This window comes from Drosophila sechellia, chromosome 2L (genome assembly GCF_004382195.2).
Source record: "Drosophila sechellia strain sech25 chromosome 2L, ASM438219v1, whole genome shotgun sequence".
NCBI classification, from domain to species: domain Eukaryota; kingdom Metazoa; phylum Arthropoda; class Insecta; order Diptera; family Drosophilidae; genus Drosophila; species Drosophila sechellia.
Window position 1 is genome coordinate 16,367,355 of NC_045949.1, and position 12,864 is coordinate 16,380,218.

At 41.7% G+C, this 12,864-nt stretch overlaps 6 protein-coding genes and 1 long non-coding RNA gene across 8 annotated transcripts; 2 read left to right on the plus strand and 5 right to left on the minus strand.

Moving 5' to 3' along the window:
* Positions 1-96: 96 nt before the first annotated feature.
* LOC6614411 (cytochrome c-2) lies at positions 97-2,883 on the plus strand. The gene is made up of 2 exons (XM_002038808.2): positions 97-189; positions 2,253-2,883. Exon 2 carries the CDS (start codon positions 2,294-2,296, stop codon positions 2,618-2,620), a length of 327 nt encoding a protein of 108 aa, XP_002038844.1. The 5' UTR covers positions 97-189; positions 2,253-2,293; the 3' UTR covers positions 2,621-2,883.
* LOC116803544 lies at positions 416-1,785 on the minus strand. Its single transcript, XR_004363651.1, has 2 exons — positions 1,211-1,785; positions 416-1,008 (listed from the first exon to the last, which is right to left on the minus strand). It is a non-coding gene; the product is annotated as an uncharacterized LOC116803544 (long non-coding RNA).
* A 681-nt stretch (positions 2,884-3,564) lies between the features above and the next one.
* LOC6614412 (V-type proton ATPase subunit H) lies at positions 3,565-8,185 on the minus strand. 2 transcript variants are annotated; one of them, XM_002038809.2, is made up of 7 exons: positions 8,006-8,185; positions 7,382-7,860; positions 6,246-6,476; positions 5,242-5,376; positions 4,615-5,177; positions 4,446-4,559; positions 3,565-4,285 (listed from the first exon to the last, which is right to left on the minus strand). In XM_002038809.2, exons 1-7 carry the CDS (start codon positions 8,040-8,042, stop codon positions 4,207-4,209), a joined length of 1,638 nt encoding a protein of 545 aa, XP_002038845.1. In that variant the 5' UTR covers positions 8,043-8,185; the 3' UTR covers positions 3,565-4,206. The 2 variants fall into 2 exon arrangements, with proteins under 2 accessions (XP_002038845.1, XP_032583174.1); XM_032727283.1 differs by lacking the exon at positions 6,246-6,476 and having other exon boundaries at positions 8,006-8,182.
* A 153-nt stretch (positions 8,186-8,338) lies between these two features.
* Positions 8,339-10,190, minus strand: LOC6614413 (zinc finger protein 135). Its single transcript, XM_032721455.1, has one exon. It carries the CDS (start codon positions 10,098-10,100, stop codon positions 8,589-8,591), a length of 1,512 nt encoding a protein of 503 aa, XP_032577346.1. The 5' UTR covers positions 10,101-10,190; the 3' UTR covers positions 8,339-8,588.
* A 77-nt stretch (positions 10,191-10,267) lies between these two features.
* LOC6614414 (probable tRNA-splicing endonuclease subunit Sen2) lies at positions 10,268-11,069 on the plus strand. Its single transcript, XM_002038811.2, has 2 exons — positions 10,268-10,730; positions 10,784-11,069. The coding sequence occupies exons 1-2, from the start codon at positions 10,292-10,294 to the stop codon at positions 11,044-11,046; spliced, it is 702 nt and encodes a 233-aa protein (XP_002038847.1). The 5' UTR covers positions 10,268-10,291; the 3' UTR covers positions 11,047-11,069.
* Positions 10,966-11,548, minus strand: LOC6614415 (COX assembly mitochondrial protein homolog). Its single transcript, XM_002038812.2, has 2 exons — positions 11,422-11,548; positions 10,966-11,368 (listed from the first exon to the last, which is right to left on the minus strand). Exons 1-2 carry the CDS (start codon positions 11,471-11,473, stop codon positions 11,064-11,066), a joined length of 357 nt encoding a protein of 118 aa, XP_002038848.1. The 5' UTR covers positions 11,474-11,548; the 3' UTR covers positions 10,966-11,063.
* Positions 11,549-11,722: 174 nt separating this feature from the next.
* Positions 11,723-12,642, minus strand: LOC6614416 (probable proteasome subunit beta type-2). The gene is made up of 3 exons (XM_002038813.2): positions 12,455-12,642; positions 12,155-12,380; positions 11,723-12,091 (listed from the first exon to the last, which is right to left on the minus strand). Exons 1-3 carry the CDS (start codon positions 12,543-12,545, stop codon positions 11,803-11,805), a joined length of 606 nt encoding a protein of 201 aa, XP_002038849.1. The 5' UTR covers positions 12,546-12,642; the 3' UTR covers positions 11,723-11,802.
* Between the last annotated feature and the right edge of the window lie 222 nt (positions 12,643-12,864).

The following is a 12,864-nucleotide window of genomic DNA, read 5'->3' on the forward strand; positions in this document are numbered from 1 at the left end:
CCCAATATAGTCCTGTTAATAAGGGAAAAAATTACTCATACGCCCTTTAGTGGATAATTACGGATAAAAAAGATTGCGACATTTTTTAATGCGTGGCCACCGGTCACTCTGGTCACACTAATTACCTATCGACATAACGCGCGCTCGTCATTCGTGAAAAATCGGCGACGCTCGACGTTTGTGTTCAATGTAAGTAGTGGGTGGACTTTTCGTATATTCAAGTGACGTAAATATTACCTTGAATACTTATTGATTATCAAGCTCCAAGTCAGATAAAAATTAGAAACACTTCCGTGTTGTTTACGTAACATCCAGCGTCTGTGTTGTGTTCTGAAAATGATTCGATGCAAATTTAACGTATTTTTGGGGGATGATTCGGGTTACATAAACGTGTCCTTGTGTGTGTGTATAAGTATGATTTTTCATTAGATATTTATTAGTTTATTTAGCGAGTTTTCCATTAGCAAATATTAGCAGTGGTTAATAGTAAAAATAGCATCCCAAAGTCACATTGCCATTGAAAAAAGCCCCGGAGAGAGTCGATTACATGAGCAAAGAGAGTGGCGTACCCGATCATCAGCTGTCTCGCTCGCTCAGTGACAAAAAATTAATTCTTGGAATTTTTTTTTGCCTATGCTTCAGCTTCGGTCTTTAAGCACGCCACGTGGTTGCTAAGCAGGTTTTCTTTCTGCGATGTGCAGTTTTCTATAATATAAATAAAAGAGATTTCACCTCTGCGAAAAGTCGGCTTATGTAACATTTGCTGTTCTCAGGAAACTTGGTTGTTGGCCCAATTTTCAGACATCTTTTTGTTCTCACCACCTTGCTCACCCACACAAGGAAAAACACAGCTGCCTTTGGCCTGCTTCCAATTTTCCAATTGCACTTTCCCTTCATCTCACGCACACACACGCACGGCAATTAGCTGAAAAAATTCTCACCAAGGCCAAATGGGATGTTGACATTGTTGTTGCTTTGCCACCTCTCACTGCCAAAGTGCATGATACTCTACACAGAAAGAAATTAAGAAAAAAGGTTGATATTAAATGCAAGTTATATATAAAAGCCGACAAATTTTTTAATCTATAAATATTAGGTTTTTTTATAGACAAATGTATTTGAAGTAACATGGTTTTCTAGAACTGAAAGAGCTTCAGTTAATACGAATTTCTCTCAGTCTATATGCGTGATGTGTAGGTGAATTACTCACCGCAACGGTACTTTGCACTCTCAAGTTCAAATTGCTGCATGCAATTTATAATCCGGCAATTAACAGGATGACCGTAACACAGACCCTGGAATAATATAATAGTTATGTAAACAACTAACGTTTTTCGTATGATGCTTCCTGGAAGTTTTCCGCCTGTTGCTGAGCAGTTCTGACGCAATTAATCACCGACTGGCAAATATAAGCGAGTGAAACACAAAGAGCGTGTGAGAAGGAGAGAAAGAATGTGGGGGCAACATGTGACCAGCGTCTGAAGTTTTTTCAAAGTGGGTTTCTGATGACGTTGCGTCGCCTTCCACGCGCGTGTTAGTGAGAGCAAAGTATGTGGATTTAAAGGGGGGGGTGGCCGCAATGAAATTGCAGACTACGTTAGATAATAAACATTGGGCCTTATCAAAAAAATCAACAGCCGACTAATGCACTTAGCATGAGCAATTTTAATAATTCCGTTTCCGCAGTGAGCTTATCAATTGTTTATATAACGGGGCAAGGGGACAAATATTAATTCACGGTCCATACACAGGAAAAATATGTTTTTACTACCTACATTATTTCCCGCGCATGAAAATTTTTGGTGATATAATGAAGTTGTTATTTCAATACCTTAAAAATACATATATAAGAAACGTGGGGAAATCACCCGTATTTAAATGCCATGATCTTTAAATATTTAGTTCCGAGCTCCTGAAAGATCTACATGTATAATCCTTTGATAATGTATGTATGGCTGAATCTTTTATCAGGATCTACAAAATGGTTCAATTGGGACTATTATTGAATGGTTTTAAAAATTGTATAACTATTTTTTGCAGTGGGTCAAGAATTTCTGATTAAGTAGATTAGCAAATGATAAGAAATATATATTGTAATCAATTTATTAGAATAGAACACACAATTGGTGACAGTTGTGAACCTTGGACCCATTTAGTAGCCAGTTTTAAGTTTTTAAAACCTAAGTTGTAAGATAACAGATGTATTGGTTATATGAACAACTAACTCATTGATAACACACATTTTTTTACAGTCGAGTCCGTGTTAACACATTATTTAACCACATAATCCATAATGGGCGTTCCTGCTGGTGATGTTGAGAAGGGCAAGAAGCTGTTCGTGCAGCGCTGCGCCCAGTGCCACACCGTTGAGGCTGGTGGCAAGCACAAGGTTGGACCCAATCTGCATGGTCTGATCGGTCGCAAGACCGGACAGGCGGCTGGTTTCGCATACACGGACGCAAACAAGGCTAAGGGCATCACCTGGAACGAGGACACCCTGTTCGAGTACCTGGAGAACCCCAAGAAGTACATCCCCGGCACCAAGATGATCTTCGCCGGTCTGAAGAAGCCCAACGAGCGCGGCGATCTGATCGCCTACCTGAAGTCGGCCACCAAGTAATGGTGCTGTCCATCAACTCACCCACAACCACTGCAGGATGTCAAACTGTATTATTGTGTTCAGTCACAGTCCGGCAAGCAAATGCAGCAGCAGCAACAACTACAAATCAACATAGTACAGACCTAAAGAACTACAATTATGTTAATTATAAAGTTTAAATAGGACAATTTATTATTTAATTTAAATAAAAAGTGGAATATTTAATTTAAATCCGATGAGAATTGTGACATCCACAAACAAAAGTTAAATAATAAAAAAAGAAATAAAAAATTATATACAATTTTTTATGGGAGGAACTGGTTTTTGTAGCTCGCAGGTCCTAAATACTACTTTTATTGTTGGGAATATTGTAAAATCCTTTGTTATTTTTAATCAGTGTTATAAATTCCGTAGACATCAGATTTTCGATCATAACTAATTTCGTCCTAAATTTTGATCTGACACGAAAGTTTATTAAAATAGGGACAAATCATAATTATAAAGCAATGTTAATTGACTTAACAATTTATATCGATATGCCCAAAAAAGCTTTTAATTAACTCTATTGCTCACCCGTCATCTGAGTGATAGGTATCTGATAGTCGATGAATTCGACTGCACCATTCTTTTTGCTTTTGTCTACAACTTTTTGTTGGCTGATCTATATAGGCATTGCTCATCTGAGTCGCACAAAGATGACCACAAATCATTTTGGACTGCTACCAATTCTTGAGTTCATTGCGTAGACATCACAAGCACAAGTCACTGAAAACATCCAACAAAGAAAGAGTCGATACGCAGAAACGTCACAATAAGATTGTATAACTGAGAGAGAAAGTAGAAAACTATTAGCGTCGAAATGTTCTCTTAATTCACAATTTTTTTTTCCAATCGTTAAACAAGAATACACTGGTCTTTTTATATTTTTGGCTAATTTATGTATATTTTCTTTTACACTCCCAAAATTGTATCATACACTTTAATAACAACTTTATTATGCAATACATATTTTTCGTTTCAATTATGCTTATTTGATTTATTTTTTTAATGAAAGAAATACTTGATAGGTTTATATAATATATTTTTTGTTTTCTTTAGTTTCGTTTTTTGCTTAGATGTGGGTGCTCAGATGCAACTATATAAACGTAATAAGCGCATATCATCTGGTTTAGAAAAACTCTGTACAGCGGCGCACTCATAAAATTAAGAACACAAATAATAATAACAACAAAATATATAAACAATCGAATTGAATGGAACAATTTGTAGAGGATAGCTGCTTGTATTTGTTCTGCCATTACAGTGAATTGCTTTTTGGAATGCCAACAAAAAATCGAATTGTTCTCTCAATACTTTCTAAGAACTGAGGGCGTAAATGGGCGTACACGGAGGTATGGGCTAACAAAAACTTAGTTTAAACGGGGAACAAACATGCGCTTAAAGATAGCAAGAACAAACATCATTGCAAGTGTGATGGAGAAGCGGAGGATCAGGCTGGAGATATAGATCCCCCTACGACTCTTATTGTTAGTTAAGGTTTCAGGCTGGCGGCCTGGCTAGAATATTTGTTGTGTGCCTGCGCATGGATGACTTGTTGATTAGACCACCTAGGCCTTGCCAGCGATGGGGGCGGCACCTTGTTTCTGGTTCTCGTTTTCCTTCTCCAGCTGCTTGCCCAGGTATTCCCTGATAAAAACAAAGAGAGAAACAAACGGATTTTGAGTACACAGAGAATTTTGATGATAGTCCTGGTCATGAATTGAAAACAAGTGATATGAGGATCACTGGACCTGAATGTGGAGAAGGGGAGCGCATGAGATGAGAGGCATTGAAAGTCCATACTAACCAGTTGTGTACCATCAGCTTTTGCACAGCCAGCAGGGCTTCGTATCGCACATTGGGATCCTCGTGGCCAAGATGCTGCATCACGATCTGCTTACCTCCCAATTGTTCCAAGACGCTAAACAAATAGGATTTGTTAATAGAATTGTATGTAACATTAAATCTGTACTTACTGCTTGCCGCGGGGATAGTGGCGCACATACTCTCCGATGTCGAAGCAGGCGACGGAAAGGATGATGGCATCTTTCGAGGTTTCCAGGAGGTGGACGAGAATGCGCAGCAGCTCGTAGTTCTTCTCGTTCAGGCGCTGGGCATTCTCGCGCCAGAACTTGGCCGACTTGTGGACAGGCGACCATTCCAAGCGACCGCTGCGCACCTCTGTGGCGTACTCATCGAAGGAGCTCAAGTCTTGCACCGAGTTCTGGAGCTTCTCGCTCAGGTACTCTACGTCGGCTGTAATGTCCTCGTCGTCGAAGCGACGCTGCTCCAGGATGGATAGCTGCTTCAGCACCTTGCACTGGACCATGGCGATGCAATGGTCCTTGGCCACCGATGAATCCTCCGGCTTCTCGATCAGATTGCGGAAGACCGCGAGGATAATGCGTGTCACCTTCTCCTTGGCACAATCGCTGAGGATATCAGCCAGGATGGGGATCACGCTGAACTTGTTCATCTTGGCGGCCAGCAGGGGATTGAAGGTCAGCACCCACAGGCAGAATATCAACTGGTATTGCACCTATGAATAAGAAATCGAATTTAAATTGTACCAAACAATTTACGCATTTCAATTTCAAACTCACCTGGAAGTTGACCCGGGTCGACAGGATACGGATCAGAGTGCTGATTCCGTCGACTCCCACAAAGGCGAATCGATACTCATCCACGCGGAGCATCATCTGCAGGCACCTGGCCACCGACTGGATGTATTCGTTGTTCTATCAATGGTAAAATGTTGTGATTAGTTTTACTCTCGTATTCGATTATAGTTTCGATGGTTAGGATTGTTAGTTATGACGATATCTGCTGAAATCTATTTTTCGCTAGCTACGACAACGATAATTACTAAAGCTACGTACAATATACGAAATAAAGTGAAAAAGAAAGTGGACAACATTTAAGAGAGATAAAGTTGGTAATGCAACATCATCAATGGGGGTTCGAACAGTTCACCTTATGCCATTGGTTTATCTGTGTGTAATTTTGGTTGATTTTCGTGTAGTTTTAACCATCACCCGGGCTTCGAATTACCGTTACACCACACTGATATGCACTGATTCATACACTGCTTGACAACACTGGCAGCTAGAGCCTTCGCGCTGGATTTTCCTTTGCTGTCTTCTCACGCGCTATTAGTTGGGTTAGTAAACAGTTACGAAATAGACTAAGATTTGCCACACAAACACACGGATCTCAGTCGAAGAGGTAGGAATTATAAAAAATAAAAGTAAAGAAGAAAAACTACGAAATACTATTTGTTTAGTTTGCATATTTACGAAATAAGTCAAAATCATTGATCAGTTACAAGATAAATTTTACAAATTCCTGTTATACGTAAATAACAGAAAAGTTGGTAAACCTTTTATATTTGATAAAATGAAGTTTTTATATTTCTAAAATTCTATCAAAATTGGAACTATAAGGATTGACTGAGCTTATCGACTGTGTTCCTTCGTGTGACCATAAATGTTTTATAGTTTATTCGTGTTTTTGTGCGGTTTTTGGTGGGTGGGTAAGTGTATGTTTTGGGTTGTTTCGGCGAGTGGTTTGCTGAGAGTTTGGTTTGGGGTTTAGTTGTTTGGAATACCGGTATCACACATTTGCCATCCTGCTGCTGGTGATCACTGCCAACGCCCACCTCGCGATAGCTCTCGTTGGCCCTCTCGGCCAGCTCGTGCTGCTGCTGCAGCTGGGCCAGTGTGGGACTGTACTGGTGGCCATGGTGGTCTTTGTCTTTGCCATGCGGTCCATGCGTGTGCACAAGGATCGTTTGTGTCCGCTTGGCCAGCTGGGCCATCTCTTGCAGATATGCTAAGCCCTACGGGTGGGATCAGAGGTCGAGGGTCGTTGGTTGTGGGGGCGGTTCGTCCACAGACATCGATTCAATCAATTCATAGACGGTAAATTGCATATAAATTAAAATTGTTCACAGGGTTCGAGTGTAGCGGAACAAATTAAAACCATAGATGGACAAGAACACAAGGTAATAACAAACTTATATTCTGGTGCATAATTGACACATGACAACGATTGCACGTGATGATCGGTAGAAGTGAGGTGGCGAATTTAAAAAAATCCAGGATAATATACGGTTTGGAGATGGTGTGACAAGATTCTGAGTGCTGATGTATGGCAGAATGAAGTAACAAACTCATTGCGTTGACAACCCGTTCGCAGAGATTTCACCAGTATTTCACCAAGACGAGGTCAGTTTTGTTTGGTTTTCCAACGTATACAAGGTCAGTATTGCTTGGTTTAGTTAGATTAAAATAAATTAGAGGTATTCAATATTGACAAGACATGCAGAATGCAGATTATTTGGTTTCTTAGCTCTTAACTGATTTAGTGGTTAATTAAAGTCTTAGTCATTTGATTTCCATAAGGAAATCGTTAACGGATTAGAATAAATTTGTATTAGAAATGTTTTTGCATTTATAGCATTTGCATATCACTAAAACAAAGCATGCTAACCAGTATCATAAGCTATATATTACATGCTGAAAGCTAAATGCCTGCCTAGGAAACCCATGTATCATTTATAAAAACTGTTTGTTTTGACTATATACAAATAATATTTAAAAACTTTCAGTACAAGCATTGCTCAGAAAACTACGTATACTGGTACAATCTTCACATGCTCTCCTATCTTCATAAACAGATAACAGGCTACAATAAACATGCTATCGAAGGAATTAACCCAGTACCACACACAATCAGACTCACATTGCTGGCCAGCTGATCCTTCAGGAACTGCAGATAGAAGTTCAGGTCGGACTTGGGCATGGTCTCATGGCCCCAGCAGGCGAATTTGGCCAGGATGCGCGACGACATGTTGACGATAAAGCCATCCTGACGGTTCAGCAGGTTCAGGAACGGACCCCAGATGCACTGCTTCAGCTTGCCGGCTGTCTCGTGGAACTGATCCACACGGGAGCGATCCTCCTGCAGCAAATCGTCGAGCAGCACAAGGATGTACTGAATGGTGGAGTCCTTCGACAGATGCGAAACCAGATTAAGCAGCGTCTTCACCACCTGGCTGGAGTTCTGGGCCAAGAAGCTGGCACGTGACTTGTCCAATGCGCTGATTGCCTTGTAGTCCTCCTCGCTAATCATCTGCGACTGCATGTACGAGGCCCAGTTGATCGTTCTGGTGCGGATGTCCGCCGCCTGCTGCTGCAGCACCGAGGTGGCAGCAATCATATCTGGGGGCAAGCAGTAAACCAAGTTAATGGGTGAATTAAGAACGGGGTGCTGCGCTGGACGGCCAACCACCCCACACACCCACACACTCGCACTTCGATTTTTCGCAAAGGTCGAGTGAGAGGTGCGGTGAGGGGGAAAACTCACCAATGTTCTCCTCGGGCAAATACAAGGCGGTAGTCATTTTGAGGGCTTTCTTGCGACGACGCTCGGCACACACAAATTCAAGCACAGAATTTATGAAAATCTATCAAATACAACCGAGTGTTTTTCACACTACTGCGACACAGCACCGAAATTCAGCTGACTGGTCTTGTGACTTTTCTGCAGCCTTCAATCGAATATTCGATATATAAGAAATCGATATGTCGAGCAGAGCCCGATGTTATCGGTAGCTTGGAGCTGCCAACGCGTCTTCTGTAATTGTGGTATATTACATTTGAGAAATATTATTAAGTTAAATAAAAAAGTAAATTCGGATCTTAATTCATTATTTATTTTTATTTTCGTTTTTAAGGCACATATTTCTAAAGGAGATTTTGTGTTCTTTAATTGTAGTTGTTTGGTGATTTATTTCAATTAATTTTGAAATCTACCAACACATAGGAATAGCAAAAATCTAAAAAAAGTAACGATGTTTTCATGTTTAACAACAAGCACATAGGTTGTATCTTACAAAACATTATTTACTCTTCACGGATTATCTCTATTATAATAGGAATCACGGAGGTTACGACAGGCATTTCCTTTGGTGTTTACTCATATTTGATAGAACCGAAAACTTCTTATTGCAGTTGGCGCACCTATACGGTTTTTCCCCCGTGTGGATGCGGATGTGAACTTTCAAATCGCTAGCTTGGGAAAACTTCTTTGAACAGAACTCGCACTCCTTAGGCTTGTCCCCATTGTGCAACCGCATGTGGCGGCTTAGATTAGATGAATACTTAAAGGACTTGTCGCAATGGCTGCACTTGTACAGCATCTCTTCGCTGTGTGTCAGCGTGTGTGCATTGAGCTGGTAAATCTGACGATATGACTTTGAACATTGCTCACACTTGTGCGGCCGCTCCTTGGAGTGGGATAAAACGTGGGCACGCAATGCATGGGGACGGGCATACGAGTTGGGACACTCCGGACACTGGTATGGGCGAGTCTTCTCGTGACTTAGTAGATGACGACTGCAACTGGAGGAAAACGGAAACAGCTTGGGACACTTGGGGCATTTGAAAGCCCGGTTGGGAGGATCTGATGGCGGACACTTTGGTCTAACGGATGAATCCTCCGAGTGGGTTAAAGTATGTTCCTTGTGCATTTTTGAATTCGCAAAAGACTTTGGACACTGAGAACACTTGTATCGCTTTCCATGGGATCGAAGGTGTAACCTATAGGAGTCCTTGTCCTTAAAATATTTCGGGCAGTAATTACATTTGTAGGGCATGTAAGTAGTGCTGCATGATGAACTAGATTTCGCCTTGATATTAGATTGATTTAGTGAATGTTGCTTCAAATGCGCTATGGATGCAACACATTTTATGCGCCGTTTGACGTGATACTTTTGGGCAGGCATGTCCGATTCCGATGCAGGGCTATAGTCATCCTCTTCGTAGGTGTCCGCTTCAGAGTTGCGAAAATCTGAGCCAGATTCATCGCTACCGGCATTATCTTCTGAATGGGTTAGAATGTGCCGACTAAATTGCGAGGCTGTCGCGAAAGATTTTGAGCACATGGAACACTTGTAGCGTCGTTTACCACGAGAAGGTACGATTGGAATAGTCGGGATTGTATCCAGATCCAATTCTGTTGAAATATAGTTGGGGAGACTGGATTCATTAATCTCCTCAGCTTCTATCTTGCATATGTCTTTCTCGAATGGATCATTTGATGCTGTGCCGACTGCTTCCAGGTATAGCTCATCGTCCACAGGCTCGTTTTTTACATGGAATTTCTGGGCTACATTCGTTTCAGGTCCTTCCAGCTGGTTTTCTATTTGCGAGCTCTCGCTTTTGAATATTTTACAGATCTTCTCCCCTTCAAACTTTTGAATGTACCCAAATGCCTCACGGGCGTCTTCCAAGCACTCTGGACAGATGGTTTCCGGCAAAAAGTCGCCTCTTTCTACTTGGTGGCCAGACCAGCAGGTAATCATATCGGCAATGGAAACTCCCGGGTCCTGTGTCGCATCGAATATGTTGATCATGTCGCCTTCCTGCCGCAGGCAAACCCTGCATCCCGCCTCCTCCATTTTTCTAAAACAGAGGTTATTATAAGGGATTTCTACAAAGAAACGAAACTTGCATTAAATGTAACGCTAGCTGATAAACTTTACCAGTGTGACCATCACTAAGATGCTCAATTATCCCAGAAATGTTTTGAAAGGGTAAACATATGTTTTTGGTATTTTTAATGGTTTGTTTATTTTTGGCATCTCTGAGAATGCAGTTTACATTTGCTTGCAAAAGAAAGCGCTGCTACAGTAAAAATGCGAATTTCGCGCCTCTTCCAAGTGGCCAGGATGGCGAACGTTACAAGGGAAGATTTACAGGACTATCCGTCGAGATAGTTGATCCCGAACAGGCTAAATCCCTGCATGACAATGGTTGTTTTGGCAAGGGAAGCAAATCTCGCGGAGGACCGGAAAGTGGAGACGAGGACGAAAGCCTGCTCCTGGGAATGGAAGAGTCCTGCTTCCTGGCTCACTATTTAAATGTTTTAGACATAACCAACTTAGCCGGCAATTTCATGGACTTCCACATGTTTGTGGAGGTCGCCAAAGATCAAAATGATAAATTTGTTGAGAACTTGGCCAGCTATGTGTATTTGAAGTCCAAGAATTGGGTAATCAAGAGTGGCATTAAGTTCGGCGGTGATTTTCGTAAGTTTTGACTAGAGAGCTGAGAAATATATCTACTAACTTTTCTCTTCTAGTTATCTACAAGCAAAGTCCTCGCTTGTACCATGCCAGCTTTTTGGTCATTGTGCAAAGGCCTGGTGATACGGATCACTATCAATCAAAGAACTTGAAGGGTGTTCAACGCGTGGCAGAAACTTCTGATAAGGATGTGCTGATCCTGACTGTCCAACCGCCTAAGGAGATAAGCTCTTCCAGGGACTTGAAGGAAGCCACAGTAACAGAGACTATTGTGCGGCGTTTTAATTACTTAACTTTTGTACAAAGCAAACAACAATAAGGAACTATTCAGGGACTCTACAACTTCTCCAGCCGGTGTTTCTTGGGTATGCCAGTGCTGCGATAGTCGGCGCGCTCCTGTAGATATATCTGCTTGCACTCCTCCTTGAAGGCATCGTTCTGATACCACTGGGTGAGGCATTCCTTCAGGGCTGAGTTCTGCTTCCGGCAGGTGGCCACCATTAGTATACTGCTGGCCTTGCAGCAATCCTGGAAGTCGGCCACCTCCTTTGAGCAGAACTCCGTCTTGGCACGATCGCGCATTATCTTGGGTATCAGTACTTCGCGCTCCACCTTGCGCAACCTGGTATCATTTGGATCGCCTGGCAAGGGCAGTGTCAGTTAGTGTGCACATTCGAATACTCTCAGGACTCACCCAATCCATGGGGATTGTGAGGATCCACGGCCGACTGTTGTTCAAGGCTCATATTGTGTTAAAAAATACTATTTATTTTGTATAACAACTTTTAGTGTGACTGCCACCGATGCGATGAAAAATACTAGGGATATAAAAATACCACGAGGATACTAAAATTAGATCCACTTTTAAACATGTTTTAAAAGATATAAAAAATGTTACTTAATAATTCGATTTGTTGAACATTGAAATTATTTAATGATCGTCTAGAACACCAACTTTGCCCAACTAAAATTTATCTTTAAGCCGATAAACCATCTTTGTGTATTAAATTAGCCAAAAATCCAGACGCATTTTATTACAAAACTGTGCATTTTAAATGCTTCTATCAAAACCTAACTAAGCGGCCAGGCTCGCAGCGCTGATTGGCTCCAAATCTCGCACACCATCCTTGTCCACGACGGCGACGGTGAAGTTCTTGAGGTTGACGACCAGGCGCTTCTGGATCTCGGCAATGCACTTCTTGAAGACGTCGTAGGCCTCGTCCTGGGTAATATTGGGGTGCCAGTATCGGTCATAGATGCTGGATGCAAAGATCGCACCATAGCCGTGACCGGCGTAATTCACAGGCAGTGCATTGGCCAAATAGTCAATGAAGGTGAGCTCCGGACCCGCGTTGGGATCGTAGCTTTGGAGAGGAAACACATTAGGCATGGAAAGCATACGGATTGACTGATCTCTCGATCCTTACCCGGCCACAAACATGAAGACTTGGTAGGGCGTGCGACTGCGAAGATATTCGGCCAGATTCTTGCGCGTAAAATGCGCCGATGCATGTGGACTCAAATCGTAGCCATTGCGCATCTTGTACAGCGCTATGTTCTTCGAAACGAATTCGGTGAATTGCTCCGTGTCGCCCGATTCGCCGACGGTTGAAATAAGCAGACTATCCGACACCTTGTGGATTTTGTTCTGATCTGCAATGGAAATTCAAGGAGACTCACGAAATAAGACCCAAGCCCCCAAGAAAATGAGCACCATTTAGGCTTACCCTCTTTCATCACTATAATGGAGCGGGCGTGGGTGGTGTCCGCAGCCAGCATCACGAAGTCGGGGCCCTTGATACCCAGTAGAGTCTCCATGTTGCTATTATATTTATACTTTCGGGGTTTTCAACGAAAATTACAAGTTGTTTGTGAGTTGCCGAATGCGATGACAAGCAAGTTAAATGGAGAGTGACCGTATGCTGGGCGGCTAAAAATACCGCTACTCAAAAGATACTAATAAGTATAAGCTAACACATATTTATAATTTTATTCTATATTTATTTTTTATCATTTTAAATTCATTTATTTATACTTAATTTACAATTATACCTAATTTTAATGATATTCTAATTACTTACTTACTTTCTTACAAAATTAAAAGTAAAATTATTTCAATGGTTTTAACTTTGCTTAA

Bases quoted from the DNA above. Each gene is read 5' to 3' on its own strand.
- LOC6614411 (XM_002038808.2), top strand. From the start codon at position 2,294: ATGGGCGTTCCTGCTGGTGATGTTGAGAAGGGCAAGAAGCTGTTCGTG.
- LOC6614412 (XM_002038809.2), bottom strand. From the start codon at position 8,042: ATGACTACCGCCTTGTATTTGCCCGAGGAGAACATTG. The intron at 5,178-5,241 runs GTGAGTTTGAAA...TCTTATTCATAG, and splicing joins CGACCCGGGTCAACTTCCAG to GTGCAATACCAGTTGATATT. The intron at 4,560-4,614 runs GTAAGTACAGAT...CTATTTGTTTAG, and splicing joins CACTATCCCCGCGGCAAGCA to CGTCTTGGAACAATTGGGAG.
- LOC6614413 (XM_032721455.1), bottom strand. From the start codon at position 10,100: ATGGAGGAGGCGGGATGCAGGGTTTGCCTGCGGCAGGAAGGCGACATG.
- LOC6614414 (XM_002038811.2), top strand. From the start codon at position 10,292: ATGCAGTTTACATTTGCTTGCAAAAGAAAGCGCTGCTACAGTAAAAAT. The intron at 10,731-10,783 runs GTAAGTTTTGAC...TTTCTCTTCTAG, and splicing joins TAAGTTCGGCGGTGATTTTC to TTATCTACAAGCAAAGTCCT.
- LOC6614415 (XM_002038812.2), bottom strand. From the start codon at position 11,473: ATGAGCCTTGAACAACAGTCGGCCGTGGATCCTCACAATCCCCATGGA. The intron at 11,369-11,421 runs GTGAGTCCTGAG...TGCCCTTGCCAG, and splicing joins TCACAATCCCCATGGATTGG to GCGATCCAAATGATACCAGG.
- LOC6614416 (XM_002038813.2), bottom strand. From the start codon at position 12,545: ATGGAGACTCTACTGGGTATCAAGGGCCCCGACTTCGTGATGCTGGCT. The intron at 12,381-12,454 runs GTAAGCCTAAAT...TTTCCATTGCAG, and splicing joins CATTATAGTGATGAAAGAGG to ATCAGAACAAAATCCACAAG. The intron at 12,092-12,154 runs GTAAGGATCGAG...TCCTCTCCAAAG, and splicing joins GTCTTCATGTTTGTGGCCGG to CTACGATCCCAACGCGGGTC.